Source organism: Onychostoma macrolepis, chromosome 21, assembly GCF_012432095.1.
Source record: "Onychostoma macrolepis isolate SWU-2019 chromosome 21, ASM1243209v1, whole genome shotgun sequence".
In the NCBI taxonomy this organism is placed as follows: Eukaryota; Metazoa; Chordata; class Actinopteri; order Cypriniformes; family Cyprinidae; genus Onychostoma; species Onychostoma macrolepis.
This window is the reverse complement of record NC_081175.1, coordinates 23,524,378-23,539,611: the sequence shown is the minus strand read 5'-3', so window position 1 is coordinate 23,539,611 and position 15,234 is coordinate 23,524,378. Positions and strand designations below refer to the sequence as shown.

The window sequence follows — 15,234 nt, the reverse complement described above, 5'->3', positions numbered from 1 at the left end:
ATTCCTCATTGACACTAGCATGCCACCTTAGCATGAATTGGGACAAACAAAAATCCTCTAGAAAAGATAACAACTTATCAGAGTCCATATAGTAACCAAACAAACATAATACACAAAACAGTAAACTCCACTAAAGGTTAAACTTAAAAGTACCCTCAAATTGTATTTAGACAACAAGGTACAAAATAGAACAATAAACTTACAGTTGAGCAGCAAACTAAATGTTTCTCCAACCAGGATTGTTTGTACAACCATGAAGTCATGAGGGATTTAAACTGAATCTGCTTCTTATTCTACTGCTTCCTGTCTTATACAGAAAAAGGTGAGGCCACAGGTGCCACCTAGAGGTCAGGATGAACATAGCACCCAAAATAAACCTTGTAACAGAAGGCAACTGTTACATAGTCACATATTGACTAAGTAGTATCTCTATTTTAAAAAAAGAAAAAGAAAGAGAGATAGAGAGAGAGAGAGAGAGAGAGAGAAGGAATACAACTAAAACATAAATAAAATAACTTCATAATCAGTAAGCGATACTGTATGCACAATGAAAGCTTCTAGTAACTATGAATTAAGAAGTGAATATTAAAGTGAACAGTGAAAGACACAGTCACCTAACCATTTAGAGCATCTCTTCTCCGATTAGACAACAAATGTCCAGCTGAAGATCACCGAGAGTTGGTGGATGTTTGGGATCTGAGGAAAAACTCTTGCTTCTTCTGGGGAGTATAGCATTTTAGGTTCACCTTGATTGAAAATAACCTTCAGCGTTGTAGGATAAAGAAGAACATTCTGGATGCCAGCTTCTCTCATTTCCTTCCTAATTGGCGCAAATGCACTTCTTTTTGTGGTGACCGGAGAAAAATCTGGAAAGAACAGCGTTGCTCCGTCGGAGGTTTTCACCAGGGCGTGAAGTCTGGCGGCCCGCAGAAAGAGCTCCCTGTCCGTGAACCGTAACAGTTTAAAGAAGAAAACCCATGGTTTAGCGCAATCTGAGGAGAGCCTTGTGCGCGAACGATGCATTCGCTCCACTTCAATCTCTTTGCCCGCCAGAGACGGGAGCCACGCCGGTAGCGATCTTTTCAAAAACCCCATTGGGTTGTCATTTTCGGAACCTTCAGGCAATCCGACCAGACACACATTGCTGCACCTATTGCGATCCTGTGAGTCCATGAAGTTGAGGAGGAGTTTATTGCTAAATGAGGAGCTCCTTCTACAATCTGGAACTGGTTTGGGTCAGATACAGTGCACAAAAAACCGGTCTGAATAAATGTACTATAGCATGTGTGCGATATAGTTTTGCATGCATATGAGCCCATTTACAAACCTTGTCCAACAAAAATATAATTTATTGACATGCTTTTTCTCCAAATTAACTTAATAACATAGTCGAGTGTTTGAAATAACTTCTTTTTGTGACCAGACGTGGTTTAATATTACAGAATGATAGTACAGTGATAAAGGCTATGTAGATTAGCATTGCATTATAAATATAATTTCCTTACACAAGATTGCTTGAAGAACACAGATAAACCACATATTTTGTGCAATTGTATGTTTATTGTCTTCAAGTTTCATCAGTTAAAATTTCTCTATCTCCGTTGCGTTTTATTCAGCAATAACTGGATACCTTTGCCCATATTAGAGATTTCCTGGAGCGTCTCAGTAGTATCTGCTAGTGATGGGTCGTTCTTGAACGATTCGTTCTTTTTGAACGAATATTTAATGTGACTCGGGAAGAACGAGTCGTTTCGGAGAGTGATTCGTTCAGTTGCGAATGCGCAACATCCTATAGGTTCTGCACTGAATTAGTTCACCTGTTTCGAGTCTTCGGATTTGAGTCGTTCATTCATCACGTGACAGCCCCATACGCGTAACCTATGCAGTGAGAGCCGGAAAGAGAATTGATTAGTTTGTATCCCGAGTCTTCGGGTTTGAGTCGTTCGTTCATCACGTGACAGCCTCATACCTATGCAGGTTACGCGAAACAACTGTGCACCCATTTGTAAGGAAGCTTGTAAATTAACTAATTTATCTGTCCAATGCTGTCACGTCACGTGACAAAAGAAGGAACGACTCGAAAGACTCGGGATACGAACTAATCAATTCTCTTTCCGGTTCTGACTGCATGGGTTTAGGCTGTATCCGAAATCGCCCCCTATACCTTCATTCACTATTCCCTACATTAGTCCACTCATACAGTTCACTTGAAGGAGTGAATGAAAACGAGTGAGTGAATTTGGACACTCACCGGACTGCCGCTTTTGCATAGTTTGCTTGCTGTTTAATAATCATTTGAAACAGGCAGCTCCAGTAGTAAGATTGAAGGATTTATCTTGAACTCTGTCATGGAAATTATGTATAATCCCTAATAGTCAATTTACAATTAATTTGTACCTTTGTTGTATTACGCTGTGGAGGAGCGCTTCTAAAATTAATGAATGGATGATTCAGCTGCGGGCGCCATCTTCTGGCGAGACGCGGGAATTAATTCGGCGCGCGACTCTCACAGTGCATTATGGGGATTCTCTAGCCGTTGAGTGTACATCGGTTGTACACTCGTTTTTGCGGTGCATTGTGGGATTGAATGAGTGCACTCGAGAACATCCACTATGGTTTCGAACACCACTTAAAATGGCTGTCCACTCAAATAGTGCACTATTTGAGCGTATAGGGGGTGATTTCGGATACAGCCTTAGTTTATGAGGCTGTCATGTGATGAACGAACGACTCAAACCCGAAGACTTGTCAGATAAGAGGTAAGGTGAGCTAATAATAGAAGACCCAGGTAAACAATGAATTAATCTTTTCTGTTTCTTATAGCATTAGTTTTGTATTGTTTGTAGTGTGATCAACGTTTGCATAAGTAGTAGATGTGTTAGGGAAGTAGCACGTAACATTTTAATTATATTTTGCTAAAATGAACGAAATGACTCGAAAAAAGGTTCGTTCATTTTGCTGAACGAGACTCAAAGGTCCGAGTCAGTAAAATGATCCGAACTTCCCATCACTAGTATCTGCTATGGGATGTGTGGAGTTTCTGTGCAAGGGCGCCCTCTGGCTTCCAGTATGAATTAAACAGTCATTACGTTAAGTGTGTACTCAGTAATGCTCACGACACCCCATGTTGGGTAAAAATAGGAAAGATAATAATTTTCTCTACAGAAACAGGATTCCCTGAATTATCATCATTGATATGGTTATCGCAATAAATACCAGCAATATCGTGATATATTTTTAAGCCCATATCGCCCATCCCTACTAGCTACATTAACTTACAAACAGAAAAAAATTGGGTGACTGGTGTGTTCGACTGCATTCATTTTATGTCATGTTTTCCCCTCCCATTGTTGGGGTAGAGTTCAGGTTTAGGTTATGTAGTTAATAGTTAGGCGTAGCATTGAATTGTAACAAAAAATGCACCAATTGTAGAGGATATTAACATTACTGTGAAACTCGTATCAACAAAGACACGGAATTAACCCAACACATGTGCTTCAAGCCTGGTAAAATAAGCCTTCTTAGAACATCGCCACAGTGTCTAATAACTTATATTTAATCTATAATCCCACGGTACTAATTACAAACAGGTATATCAAGTTACCCTCAACATCAAGGATGCAGAACGATTAGACGCAGCAGTTAAAACAGCTCACAAAACTCCACTTCCAGCCGTCAGGACCCGCGTGTTCCAGAAATTCCCGCCGCAGTGCTGAGCATGCGTAGTGATTCACCAGAGAGAGTTGTTGATATGAAGCGCCTCAGTATTATTGAATCAACAAGTGCTGATCTAATTCATTTGATTCTTTCTTAATTTAGTTACAAATAACAAGAATTAATCATTTAACAGAAGTAAACTCGTTATATTCTTAATCAGACATTTGTATTTTGAAAATCAAACAAGTGGCTAGTTGACTTTTTTTGATACAAAGGGCATTAAAGTTTGCGAGACGTTAATTAAATATTGTAATGTTCAAGCTGTTTGAATAAAAATTAATGAGTGTTATATGTTATGCAGTTCCTGCATATAGCTAGGGGGCAGTGGGTAAAAAATGTAAGTCACATTGATATGTGAGGGTAAAAGGGAATAAAAAAGGATGTGTTGTTTTACAGTCAAGCAGAACGAGACTCGGTCATCATTTTATTAAAAACAATATAAATAGTATTTATTTACAGAGGTATTATGTCATACTTCACACTTCTCTAGTAAGTTTCATCTGTGTGTGAAGACGCAAATCTGTGAATGAATTTTCTGAAGTGAAGAACAAATTTCCCTTGCTCAGGGAGTAGGGAGCAAAGAACACATACTGTGTAGGGAGCATGTCAATTGGAACACAGTTCATACACGTAGCTCTTTTCTAACGGGCTGGTTATCTGAATCGGGTGTGTTAACTAAGTGAAACATTCACAATTTGCTGAGCGGGGGGCGCGAGGACTGGAATTGGGAACCGCTGGGCTACATCATGTGTCATTCACCGGTGCGAAAACTTTATAATACAGTTAGTAAAAGTACCAGGAATGAAGATTGGGTTGTTGATGTTTGTCTGCCGTTATGGCTCTGTCTGCACAGCGTGCATGAACGTGCTGATGATGTATCCTGTCTGTGCTAACAGGGTGCACAGAGGTATGCTAATACATACGATGACAGGCAGGTAGGAAAGCCAAGTGCAGCAGATCACTCTATATCTGAGAGGTTTGAACTTCAGAAAGGTTACAGGATGAACCACTGCCAGGTAACTCTCAACACACATCAGACACTGAAACAGAGGATGGCCAGTGATGCCAACTCCTATTAAAAAACATATTAATATCTTGAGACTTGCATCCCAAACACAACAAACATGAATACTGAACACAGTGTTCAGACTGTAAACAATCTTACAAACATAGAGATTGAGGGTGAAGAAGTCAGATGCAACTCCACTTCCTGATCCTGTGACAATGAGCCATATGAGTGTGTAGGAAGACCAAACAACAGATTGAAAATGTCCAGAATGTCCATTAGCCCAAAGTAAAGAGTTGTTGAGTTTGAAAATGCTCCAGATGTGGTGACATTCACTGTAGAGTTACTCATCCTATGGATGGAAATAAAAAAATAACTTTTGACAAAGAAATCTCAACATTCATTGAACACATAACTTTGCATGTAGTTTCAATGTTTTGTTGTGAAGGACTTTATATAAGCACAGTGTATTTATATAATATTTGCTTTCTGACTTATTGCTTAGTTTTAGTGCTGTCAAACGATTAATCACGATTAATCGCATCCAAAATAAAAGTGTTGGTTTACATAATATATGTGTGTGGACTGTGTATATTTATTATATTTTGAAAATATTTACATGTGTTTAAATGTATAAATTTATGTAATTTATATTATATATAAACATGTAATATACAAATATAACATATTTTCTTAAATATATATATATATATTTGTGTGTATATTTATATATACATAATAAATATACACATTACACACACATATATTATGTAATCAAAAACTTTTATTTTGAATGTGATTAATCGTGATTAATCGTTTGACAGCACTACTTAGTTTGTGTACACAAATCTCTTACATAAAATCTAATTTTTATAAACATTTTCTGTGGTCAAACGAGAGAAAAAACAAGCATAACATGAATTATATTCTCAGAAAAGGAACCCATTATTTATTTTTTACATTTCAAAATAAACAAATTTCTCATAATCCAGACTGTTTGAAATACAGTTCAAATAACCAGGACACTTACTGTAAGTATTAATTTATTTCAAATCTGCTATGACTCTATTAATACTAATCTAAATTATAATAGCAATCTAAATCTCATATTTATAAAAATTCTAACAGTTTTTCACCTGAAGGGTGAATGTCCAGTCTGAGTTTTGTAGACTGATTTTACATCAAGAATGTATGTGCATGAATGCATTTGCTACACGTCACATAAATCACCAAGTATGCAAATATTGAAAGCAAACAAATGTAAATCTCTGTTCACAAATGCACATTTACATTTTTTTCCCCTTATATTCAATGTCGACAACAGCATGATTGTTATGATGTAATCTTATTTATAAAAGAGTAAAAATAATAGAAGATAAAACAAGATAATTTGGTAAAATACTGCAATTGTACATCCTATGAGCAACAGAGACAGGACAGTTTTCCAGCACGGTGCAGATAAAGAACAGGCTGAACAAAACCAGCCAGTACATAACAAACCACACCAATGATCCAAAGAGGCAAAATATTTTGTTTCATCATAATGCTAAAGAAGCCAGTGATAATAAGTGGGACATATATAATAACCAAGTTCCCAGTAGTTATTAAAATGAGATAAAACGCTCTTCTCTTCATGTGGTTTTCCTCTTTTCTTTCTCTCCTTTTCTCTCCTGGTCCTGACTGCTTCAGAGCTCTGAGAACAGCCACAAGACAAAACAACTGGATGGAGAGGTAGAGGAGAAACTGCAGTGAGAAGAACCAAGGATATGCAACCATGATATTTAGCAATATAATCAGGCAGACGAAACAGGATCCAAGAGTAATTATCCAGATGGCAGTGCAGCAGATCACTCTATATCTGAGAGGTTTGTACTTCAGAAAAGTTACAGGATGAACAACTGCCAGGTAACGCTCAACACAAATCAGACACTGAAACAGAGGACGGCCAGTGATCCCTACTCCTTGCAAAAAATTAGATAATGTCAAAAGACTTGATAAATGAACTGACAGTACAGATATCAAACCATTCAGAGAGTTGGCAATCTCACAAACAGAGAGATTGAGGTTAAAGAACTCTGAAGAAACTCCACTTCCTGTTCCTCTGACAATGAGCCATATAATATAGGAGTGTGTAGGAAGACCAAACAGGAAACCGATGCTGTACAAAAAGATATCCAGACTTTTCAGTGATGCAATGGACTGAGTTGTATAGTTTGTAGATGTTTCAAGTGTGGTGAAGTTCACTGTAGAGTTATTCATCTCCTCTGTGTTTGTATTCTCAGTTCAGCAGCTCTAATAATAATATTTCTATGGAAAGGGTTTTAAAATATTCATATCCAAATTATATATGTAATCCTACATTCTAAATTTAATCCCAAATAACAGAACCACTCAAATATTAAATGACTTAAGAATATGATATGGTTCCATTAATTCAAACAAGTTGTTTACATTCAAAGTCTTTTTTTATCAAAATATTGAGTTAAAAGCAAGAATTTCATCAAAATACAATCACCTGAAGAGTGAATGTCCAGTCTTCCTGGATGTGTATACATCTCTGTGCTGTGTTTTGTAGACTGACTTCACAGCTGTCACAAGAATATATGTGTATGACTCCAAATATGCTACACGTCATATAAACATCATAATTATGCAAATATTAAAAGGAAACGGTGGTTCAAAATGTCAGATAATGTTACAATACTTGCAATCAATGCTAGACATTTTCAGAATCACTTCAAAAGAAAGAAAAAAAGTTTGACCACATTATGGTATTATGTTTACATTTCTTCAGGCTCAGTTATCTTGACTTGATATTGTAATTGTTCACCAAGAAACAGGGCCAGAGGATCTGTGGGACCTGAAGTGAGATTGTGGAAAAGGGCCTTACTGGTGCAAAAATGGTCATACAATTAATGATACGTATAAACATGCCAAACATGTTTATGTTTAAACCAGATGACTGGTTTATTTTTCAGACAAAGCACTAAGCATACTAAACATGCGTAATAGAATTTTTCATAGCTTTCAAAGATTGTATAGATTTAAACCTATATGAATGCATAGGACAAGTTTATATCTCAAATAATAGTGTATTTTTCAGCATGTTAGAATCATAGGTAGCCACCTATATGGCTTGCGGATTTATCAGCTCTTTATCAAATTCTCAACTTCAGTATTGAGGCTTAAAAAGAAGTGTTATGTAATTGATTGTCTCATGTTGACAGGCCAAAGCATAATCTGCAAAAAACGACGGACGGACGGACGTCACGAATTTGGTTCGTGGCCTTCCGTCTGGCTGCCACAAGAGCTCTCCATCATATTGACTCTCACACCACACTTCACACTGGACTTCATTTCCCACCATCCATTGCAATAATCAAACAGCTGTCAACAATCACATGCTCACCTTAAAGCTATTACACCCACTATATAAACCACTCAAATCCTGATCTAGTTGCCGAGTATTGTGACTGTTCTATCCCCTTCCAGTCAATGAGTTTAATCCTGAGCTATCTGTCTGTATGGTTTCAACTTATGAATCTGAGTTTGCTTGCTCAGTTGTCACTAATGCTCTTGATTTTGAATTATCTGTCTGTCCTGTTTCAATGAATGAGCCTGACTGTGGATTGTCTGCCATTGTTTTCCTCACTGAAAAATCTACCAGTCCAGTTTCAGTCGATGCACCTGGTGAACACTCTTTCTGTACGAATGTAGCTTTTGAATCTGACTTTGAACTGTCTGCTGATCCGGGTTCTGTCAATGCCAAGTCTAATTTCAAACCATCTGTCTGTCCTATGTTAATTAACAAACCTGATTTTGAACTTTGTGTCTGTTCAGTCTCAACTAATGAGCCTGAGGGTGAATTGTTTTCCTGTCCAGTTCCAGTCAATGAGTCAGGTTTTGAACTGTCTCTCTGTCCAGTTCCAGTCAATGAGTTAAATTTTTAATTGTCTGCCTGTCCAGTTTTGGTCAGGGAGGTTGCTTATGGTCTGTCTGCCCGCTCCGTTGCCACCAGGGAAAATATTGATGGACTTCCTATGAACCTGCCTTGGACCTTGAGTCCGTACATGCTCTCTCTGTTTCTTGTGTCTCAGTTTTCCCTACGTCCCAGTCTCTACCAGGGGTTTCTGCTCCGCTTTGGAGGTCTTCTGCCCTATCTGCTCTGTACTGGTGAACGTCTGCTCCGCCGTGGAGGTCTTCTGCCCCGTCTGCTCCGCCGTGGTGGTTTGCTGCTCCGTCTGCTCTGTCGTGGTGGTCCTCAGTTCCATCTATACTGCCGGATCTGTCCTGGGTTCCTGCTCTGCCGGCTACACCCTGGCTCTCATGTCCTTGGCATCCTGCTTTGCCTCAGTCATCTGTCCCTTCATTTACATATGGACCTGGCCCTCCATCCCTCCCCCTGTTCCGCCTCCACTCCACCACCCTCCTGTATTGTTCTATCTGGGGAGCGTCTGGAAGCCACTCCTTGGGAGGGGGGGCTCTGTCACAAATCTGGTTCATGGCCTTCGGTCCGATTGCCACAAGAGGTCGCCTCTCCATCATATTGACTCTCACACCACACTTCACACTGGACTGCATTTCCCATCATCCATTGCACTGATCAAACAGCTGTCACCAATCACACGCTCACCTGAAAGCTATAACACCCACTATTTAAAAGACACTCAAATCCTGATCTAGTTGCCGAGTATTATCCAGCGTTTATCGCTCTCCCAGTGATAGCTACTCTACGGAGCCCTTCCGTGTTTTCTTAGTCTAAGTTTAAGTCTAGTTTATAGTCCACCTTGTATTTACTTTTGTCTTGCCGTTCGGACTCTGTTTGTACCTCGCCTGGACTATTGCTCATGGTATTGGACTACCCCTCTTCTCAAGCCCTCTGGATATTGTTTGCCAATCGTAGACCCACGCTTTCCTTAGGATTTACTCTTGGTCTTGCCTGTGTTATACCTGTTTGCCACTGTTTGAACCATGCCTGTTATGACCATGTCTCTGTCTGATAGAAGCCTGCAAATGGATTTGCACCTCTCATTCACCCCGTTACACTTGCCATGTAAATGTTTCTTTATGCAAAGTTTTTTTTTTTTTGGTTAATAATTATTAGCTCTTTTATTGGACCAGTTCAAAAATTTGCATGCGACTTCACGGTTTTACATAGACACATATTTGTATTACCCCCAAACCAATTCCTTCATATTGTTCTGTGTTAAATGTGAGGTTTGTGAGGTGTTTGCTGTTCAGCGTAATGCTACTTGTACTCTTATTTTATGTTATTTATTTTATTTGCATCTGACTTAACTGACATTCTGTAATTTACCTTTGTATTGTGTGCCATTTTTAGACTAATTTAACATTATTTTTATACAGTATATCTTCAATCCATACTGTAGCGTGACTAGTGAAAATATTTATAAATATGAAACTGTCTAGCCCAGGTGCCACTCACTGACCACTTGACATTTTTTTAATCGATTGATTGATTAATAATTAATTGGTTGGTTGGTTGGTTGATTGATTGATTTTAATAATAAATTGTGTTAATATAATATAATGACAAGTTCATCTTTGTGGCAATTCTTAATATGGAAAGGGTGACACTTGGTCACTGATAAAATGTTTTATTGGCAAAAAACAAAACAAAACATTATTTAAATTTTACATCCATAACTAATAACTAAATAACTAAACTAATAATACAAAATTTAAAAAAAGGTATCAGACAGAAAAAAAAAATAAACAAACATTAAAATAGTGGGATTTATGGGGAGCACAGGTAGGAGAATTTTCCAGTCCGGGGCAAATAAAGAACAGGCTGAAGAAAACCAGCCAGAACAAAATAAATAAAACAAGCAGAAAAGGGTTTCTCCATATTCTGTTTTATCAGAATAAAAAAAAAAAAACAATCCAGTGATAGTAAATGGCCAACATGTGATAGTCATGTTGACAGTAGTTAGTAGAATCATATAAAAAGCTCTTCTTTTTATTGGGTTTTTCTCATTTCTTTCTCTCCCTCTCTCTCCTGGTCCTGACTGCTTCAGAGCTCTGAGAACAGCCAAACAGCAGAATGACTGAATGGAGGCAAAGAGTAAGAACTGAATCAAATGTATGCATACATAAAAGCTGAAAGATACTAAAATAAACATGCAGAACAAACAGGATCCAAGAGTGATTATCCTGGCCGCAGTGCAGCAGATCACTCTGTATCTGAGAGGTTTGTACTTCAGAAAGGTTACAGGATGAATTACTGGCAGGTAACGCTCAACACAGATCAGACACTGAAATACTAGGCAGCCTGTGTTGCCTAAAACCAAGTAAAATTAAGTACAGTGAACAAATAATTTAGGTAGATACCAATCTCACAGACAGATTGAGGTTAAAGAAGTCTGATGCAGCTCCACTTCCTGTTCCTGTAATGATGAGCCATATAACATAGGAGTGTGTAGGAAAAGCAAACAGGAAATTGATGCTGTACACACAAATGTCTAGACTGTCCAGTAGTCCAATTGAATGGACTGTGGAGTTTGTAGATGTTTCAGGTGTGGTGGAGTTCACTGTAGAGTAACTCATATTTTCCTTAGTTGTCTTCTCAGCCCCAAAGGGTCATAAAGCATAATACTGTAAAATTGTCTATGCAGGGACAAAAATAAAAGGTAGGTTGATGTTAGGTGAACTGATAATCAGATGATGATTGGGTGTTTAGTAATTTAATTCACAATTCATTAATTATTACCAAATTTTTGTTAGATAAGTGTCTTTACTTAATTACTTTTTTGTATTGTTTTTTGACATGGGTACCATTAACAAAAAAAGCACTACGGTCACACTTTATATTAGGTGGCCTTAACTACTGTGTACTTACATCAAAAAATAAGTACAATGTACTTATTGTGTTCACACTGTATTGCAAAACATTTCTGCTGCTATTGAGGTGGGATACGGGTAAGGTTAGGGACAGGTTTGGTGGTATGGGTAGGTTTAAGGGTGGGTTAAGGTGTAAGGGATGGGTCAACGGTGTAATAGAGCCTGTAGGTTGAAAAGCATGTATGTATACACAATAAGTGCACTGTACCAAATTATTAATTTAAATGTTAGCACATAGTAGTTAAGCCCACCTAATATAAAGTGGGACCAAGCATAATTATTAATTAAGATAACGCTGATGTAATAATGAATGCAACATAAAAAAAAGTGATAGCATCTCAGGTTAACACAGAATAATCAAAATGAACTGAATGAAATGTAATGTCTTGTTGCAGTTTATGAAAAGCTATTCTCAGGAAAGTGTCTTGTTTTGTCTGAGGATTTCATATTTTAATTATATTAATAATACTAAAATAGAATAATTATAGTACACTTCCATAAATTCTAAGGTCATATATAATTTAAAAGAAGAGTTTATCACCTGAAGAGTGAATGTCCAGTCTCTCTGTATGTACTGTATTTAAATCTCTGTGCTGTGTTCTGTAGCAAGAGTCCTTCTCAAGCTGCACGCCTAGGACTGTAGGTAAATATCCACCTCATCCAAAAAACAACCTTTCTGTTTTCTCTTCCGTGTGTGAGAAACTGCTGCAATCAATTCAGTGCGTAACCATTTTAGGCCGATTATATCAAAAGTGATTCATTAGCGAATTCTGCATCACTCGTTCTGAGTCTAAACAGCTAATAGAAAGCACACAACTTGATTGCTGGAGTATAATCAGAAATTCATCTCAAGTCAGTATTCGTCAATCTCATTGACACATAAGGATTTATCAATAATATTTTACTGGTGCACAGCTGTTTTACACTGGGCTTCGAGTAAAACGGGTCTAGCGATGCCCCTGGAAATATGACGCAAAACTAAATTTTACATATGATTGTAGGCTATGAAAGAAAATATTACCGAATTTCTAAAACCATGTTTAAATAATTTTATATTTGAATGAAAATGGGGGCTCAACTTTTTTTCCAGTAGGCCTAAATCATAGTTGCAGTAGACCTAAGTTTTGTGACCTGCTGAAGACAAACAAAGAAGAGATGAATAACTCTACAGTGAACTTCACCACACCTGAAACATCTACAGACTCTACAGCTGATTCTTTCTGGTTACTAGAAAGTCTGAGAATTTGTGTGTTCAGCATGAATTTTCTGTTTGGTCTTCCTACACATTTCTCTGTTATATGGCTCATCATCACAGGAACGGGAAGTGGAGTGGCATTTGAGTTCTTCATCCTCAATCTCTCTGTTTGTGAGACTGGAACCTGTCTGAATTGTTTGTTTTATATTGTGTCAGTTTTCTTTCCAAGTATCTCAAAATTACCACTGTTTTTACTAGGACTAGTCTTCACTGGTCGTCCTCTGTTTCAGTGTCTGATGTGTGTTGAGCGTTACCTGGCAGTGGTTCATCCTGTAACCTTTCTGAAGTACAAACATCTCAGATATAGAGTAATTTTTTCGACTTTGGCTTGGATAATTATTTTTGGCACCTGTTTATTTTGCTTATTTATAAACTTCTGGGAAAACAGTCAACTACAGTCTCAATTTTTCTTGCTGCAGTTCCTTCTCTTCCTCTTCATCCAGTTGTTTTGTCTTGTGGCTGTTCTCAGAGCTCTGAAGCATTCAGGACCAGGAGAGAGAGGGAAAGAGAGAGAGGAGGAAAACCCCACAAAGATAAAAGCATTTCATATCATTCTAATAACTACTGTGAGCATGACTATCATATATCTGCCATTTGCTATCACAGGAATAATTACCATTCTAACAAAGCAGTATAATTATATTCTTTGGATCACTGGTTTGGTTTGTTATGTGCTGGCTGGTTTTGTGCAGCCTGTTCTTTATCTGCACCGGGCTGGAAAACTCTCCTGCCTTTGTGTCTAAGAAAATCTGCAATGGTGATTTTTAAATAAATTATATCATTATTTGACTGACTTTGTTACAGCTACATTTAGTTGTTTTTGCTCTGCTATATTTTGTCTGTCTATAGTCAATGTGAGCTCATTAAAAAGTCGTATTTGTATGTAAAATTTGATTCTAGTACACATGTATTATCGTATGTTTTCATTGAATGATAGCGTTAGCTATTGACAATATGTATCTAAAATGCATTTTACGTAGAAATGCTTATGAATCATTTGATTTTATCTGGATTGAATACACTGATTTCATTACGTTAACAACTTACATTAATAAAATATGTTATCACATTAGTTTGTTGATACACGTCTTTTTTCTATTCAATAAAATTATCAATGACACAGTGATTTGTGGATTTATTTATTTGTTTAAGTGCTGTCAAACGATTAATCACGAATAATCACATCCAAAATAAAAGTTTTTGTTTACATAATACATGTGTACTGTGTTTATTTATTATGTATATATAAATACACACACATACAGTATATATTTTGCAAATATTTACATGTATATACATTTATATTTTATATTATATATAAATATATTTAATATATAAAAATAACATATTTTTCTTAAATATATACATGCATGTGTTTGTATGTATATATACATAATAAATATACACAGTACACACTCATATATTATGTAAACAAACATGATATATGTTTTTTATTAACACATAGCTTACACACCTGAAAACATAGGCCTATAAATTAACATGTCTTAAGCCTGAGAAATGATGCATATAAAAGTAAAATGCCCAATAGAAAATATGCATATTCAGTTATTGGTTAAGAACACTTGCTCAGGTGAATTAAGCGTGATTGGGACAGATTTTGAATTTCCACCTTGTACAAGTCTTCTTGCCATAAATTAAAAATATCAGCATTAAAAACATCAACAATTGATAACCTATCCTATGAGGAAACAATGTTATATTATAATGAAATGATGTATGACATGCACTTCTATGTAAACTGAGCTAAAATCCTTTGGTGATTAGGACAGCACAAATTTTCATTGATTTAGGCTCATGTAAGCATTTTTATTTCACAAGTTAGTTCATACTTAGATATAATTTCATAGGCAATAATTCCTTTTTCTGTTCATTATTATTAGGAGTCCACATTTATTTCTCATTGTTTATAAATTAATTCACAATTCAGTACAACACATGTAATTACTAGCAATATCTCAACTGTAACGAAGCCGATGAGACGAGAGGCGAGCGGATCCAAGTGCAAGCTTTAATAAATGTGGTCAAAATACAGGCAGGGTCAAACAACTGGCAAACAGGTATATAGAGGGCTAGACAAGAGAGGTAAACTAAAACATGAGCAATAATCCAGGCAGGGGCGAACAGAGTCCAAACGGAAAGACGAAGGGTTAATCCAATATACACAGGCAGGAGTCAGGGAACAGGAAAACAAGGCAACACAAGTAGACAAGACTAACATGAAATGGAGACTAGACTCAGTAAAGCAGCTATCACTAGGTGAATAATAAAAGCAGAACAAATACTGGAGTTAAACAGAAACACAGAATGGCACAGTAAGGCAGCTAACACTAGAAGAGCGCTATACACAGATCAATACTCAGCAGTGACTGAGAGG

The 15,234-nt window shown here is 37.0% G+C and overlaps 2 protein-coding genes across 2 annotated transcripts; one reads left to right on the top strand and one right to left on the bottom strand.

Moving 5' to 3' along the window:
• Positions 1-6,139: 6,139 nt before the first annotated feature.
• On the bottom strand, positions 6,140-6,982 carry LOC131528371 (chemokine XC receptor 1-like). The gene has a single exon (XM_058757463.1). It carries the CDS (start codon positions 6,980-6,982, stop codon positions 6,140-6,142), a length of 843 nt encoding a protein of 280 aa, XP_058613446.1.
• A 5,757-nt stretch (positions 6,983-12,739) lies between these two features.
• Positions 12,740-13,582, top strand: LOC131528370 (hydroxycarboxylic acid receptor 2-like). Its single transcript, XM_058757462.1, has one exon. It carries the CDS (start codon positions 12,740-12,742, stop codon positions 13,580-13,582), a length of 843 nt encoding a protein of 280 aa, XP_058613445.1.
• Positions 13,583-15,234: the final 1,652 nt, after the last annotated feature.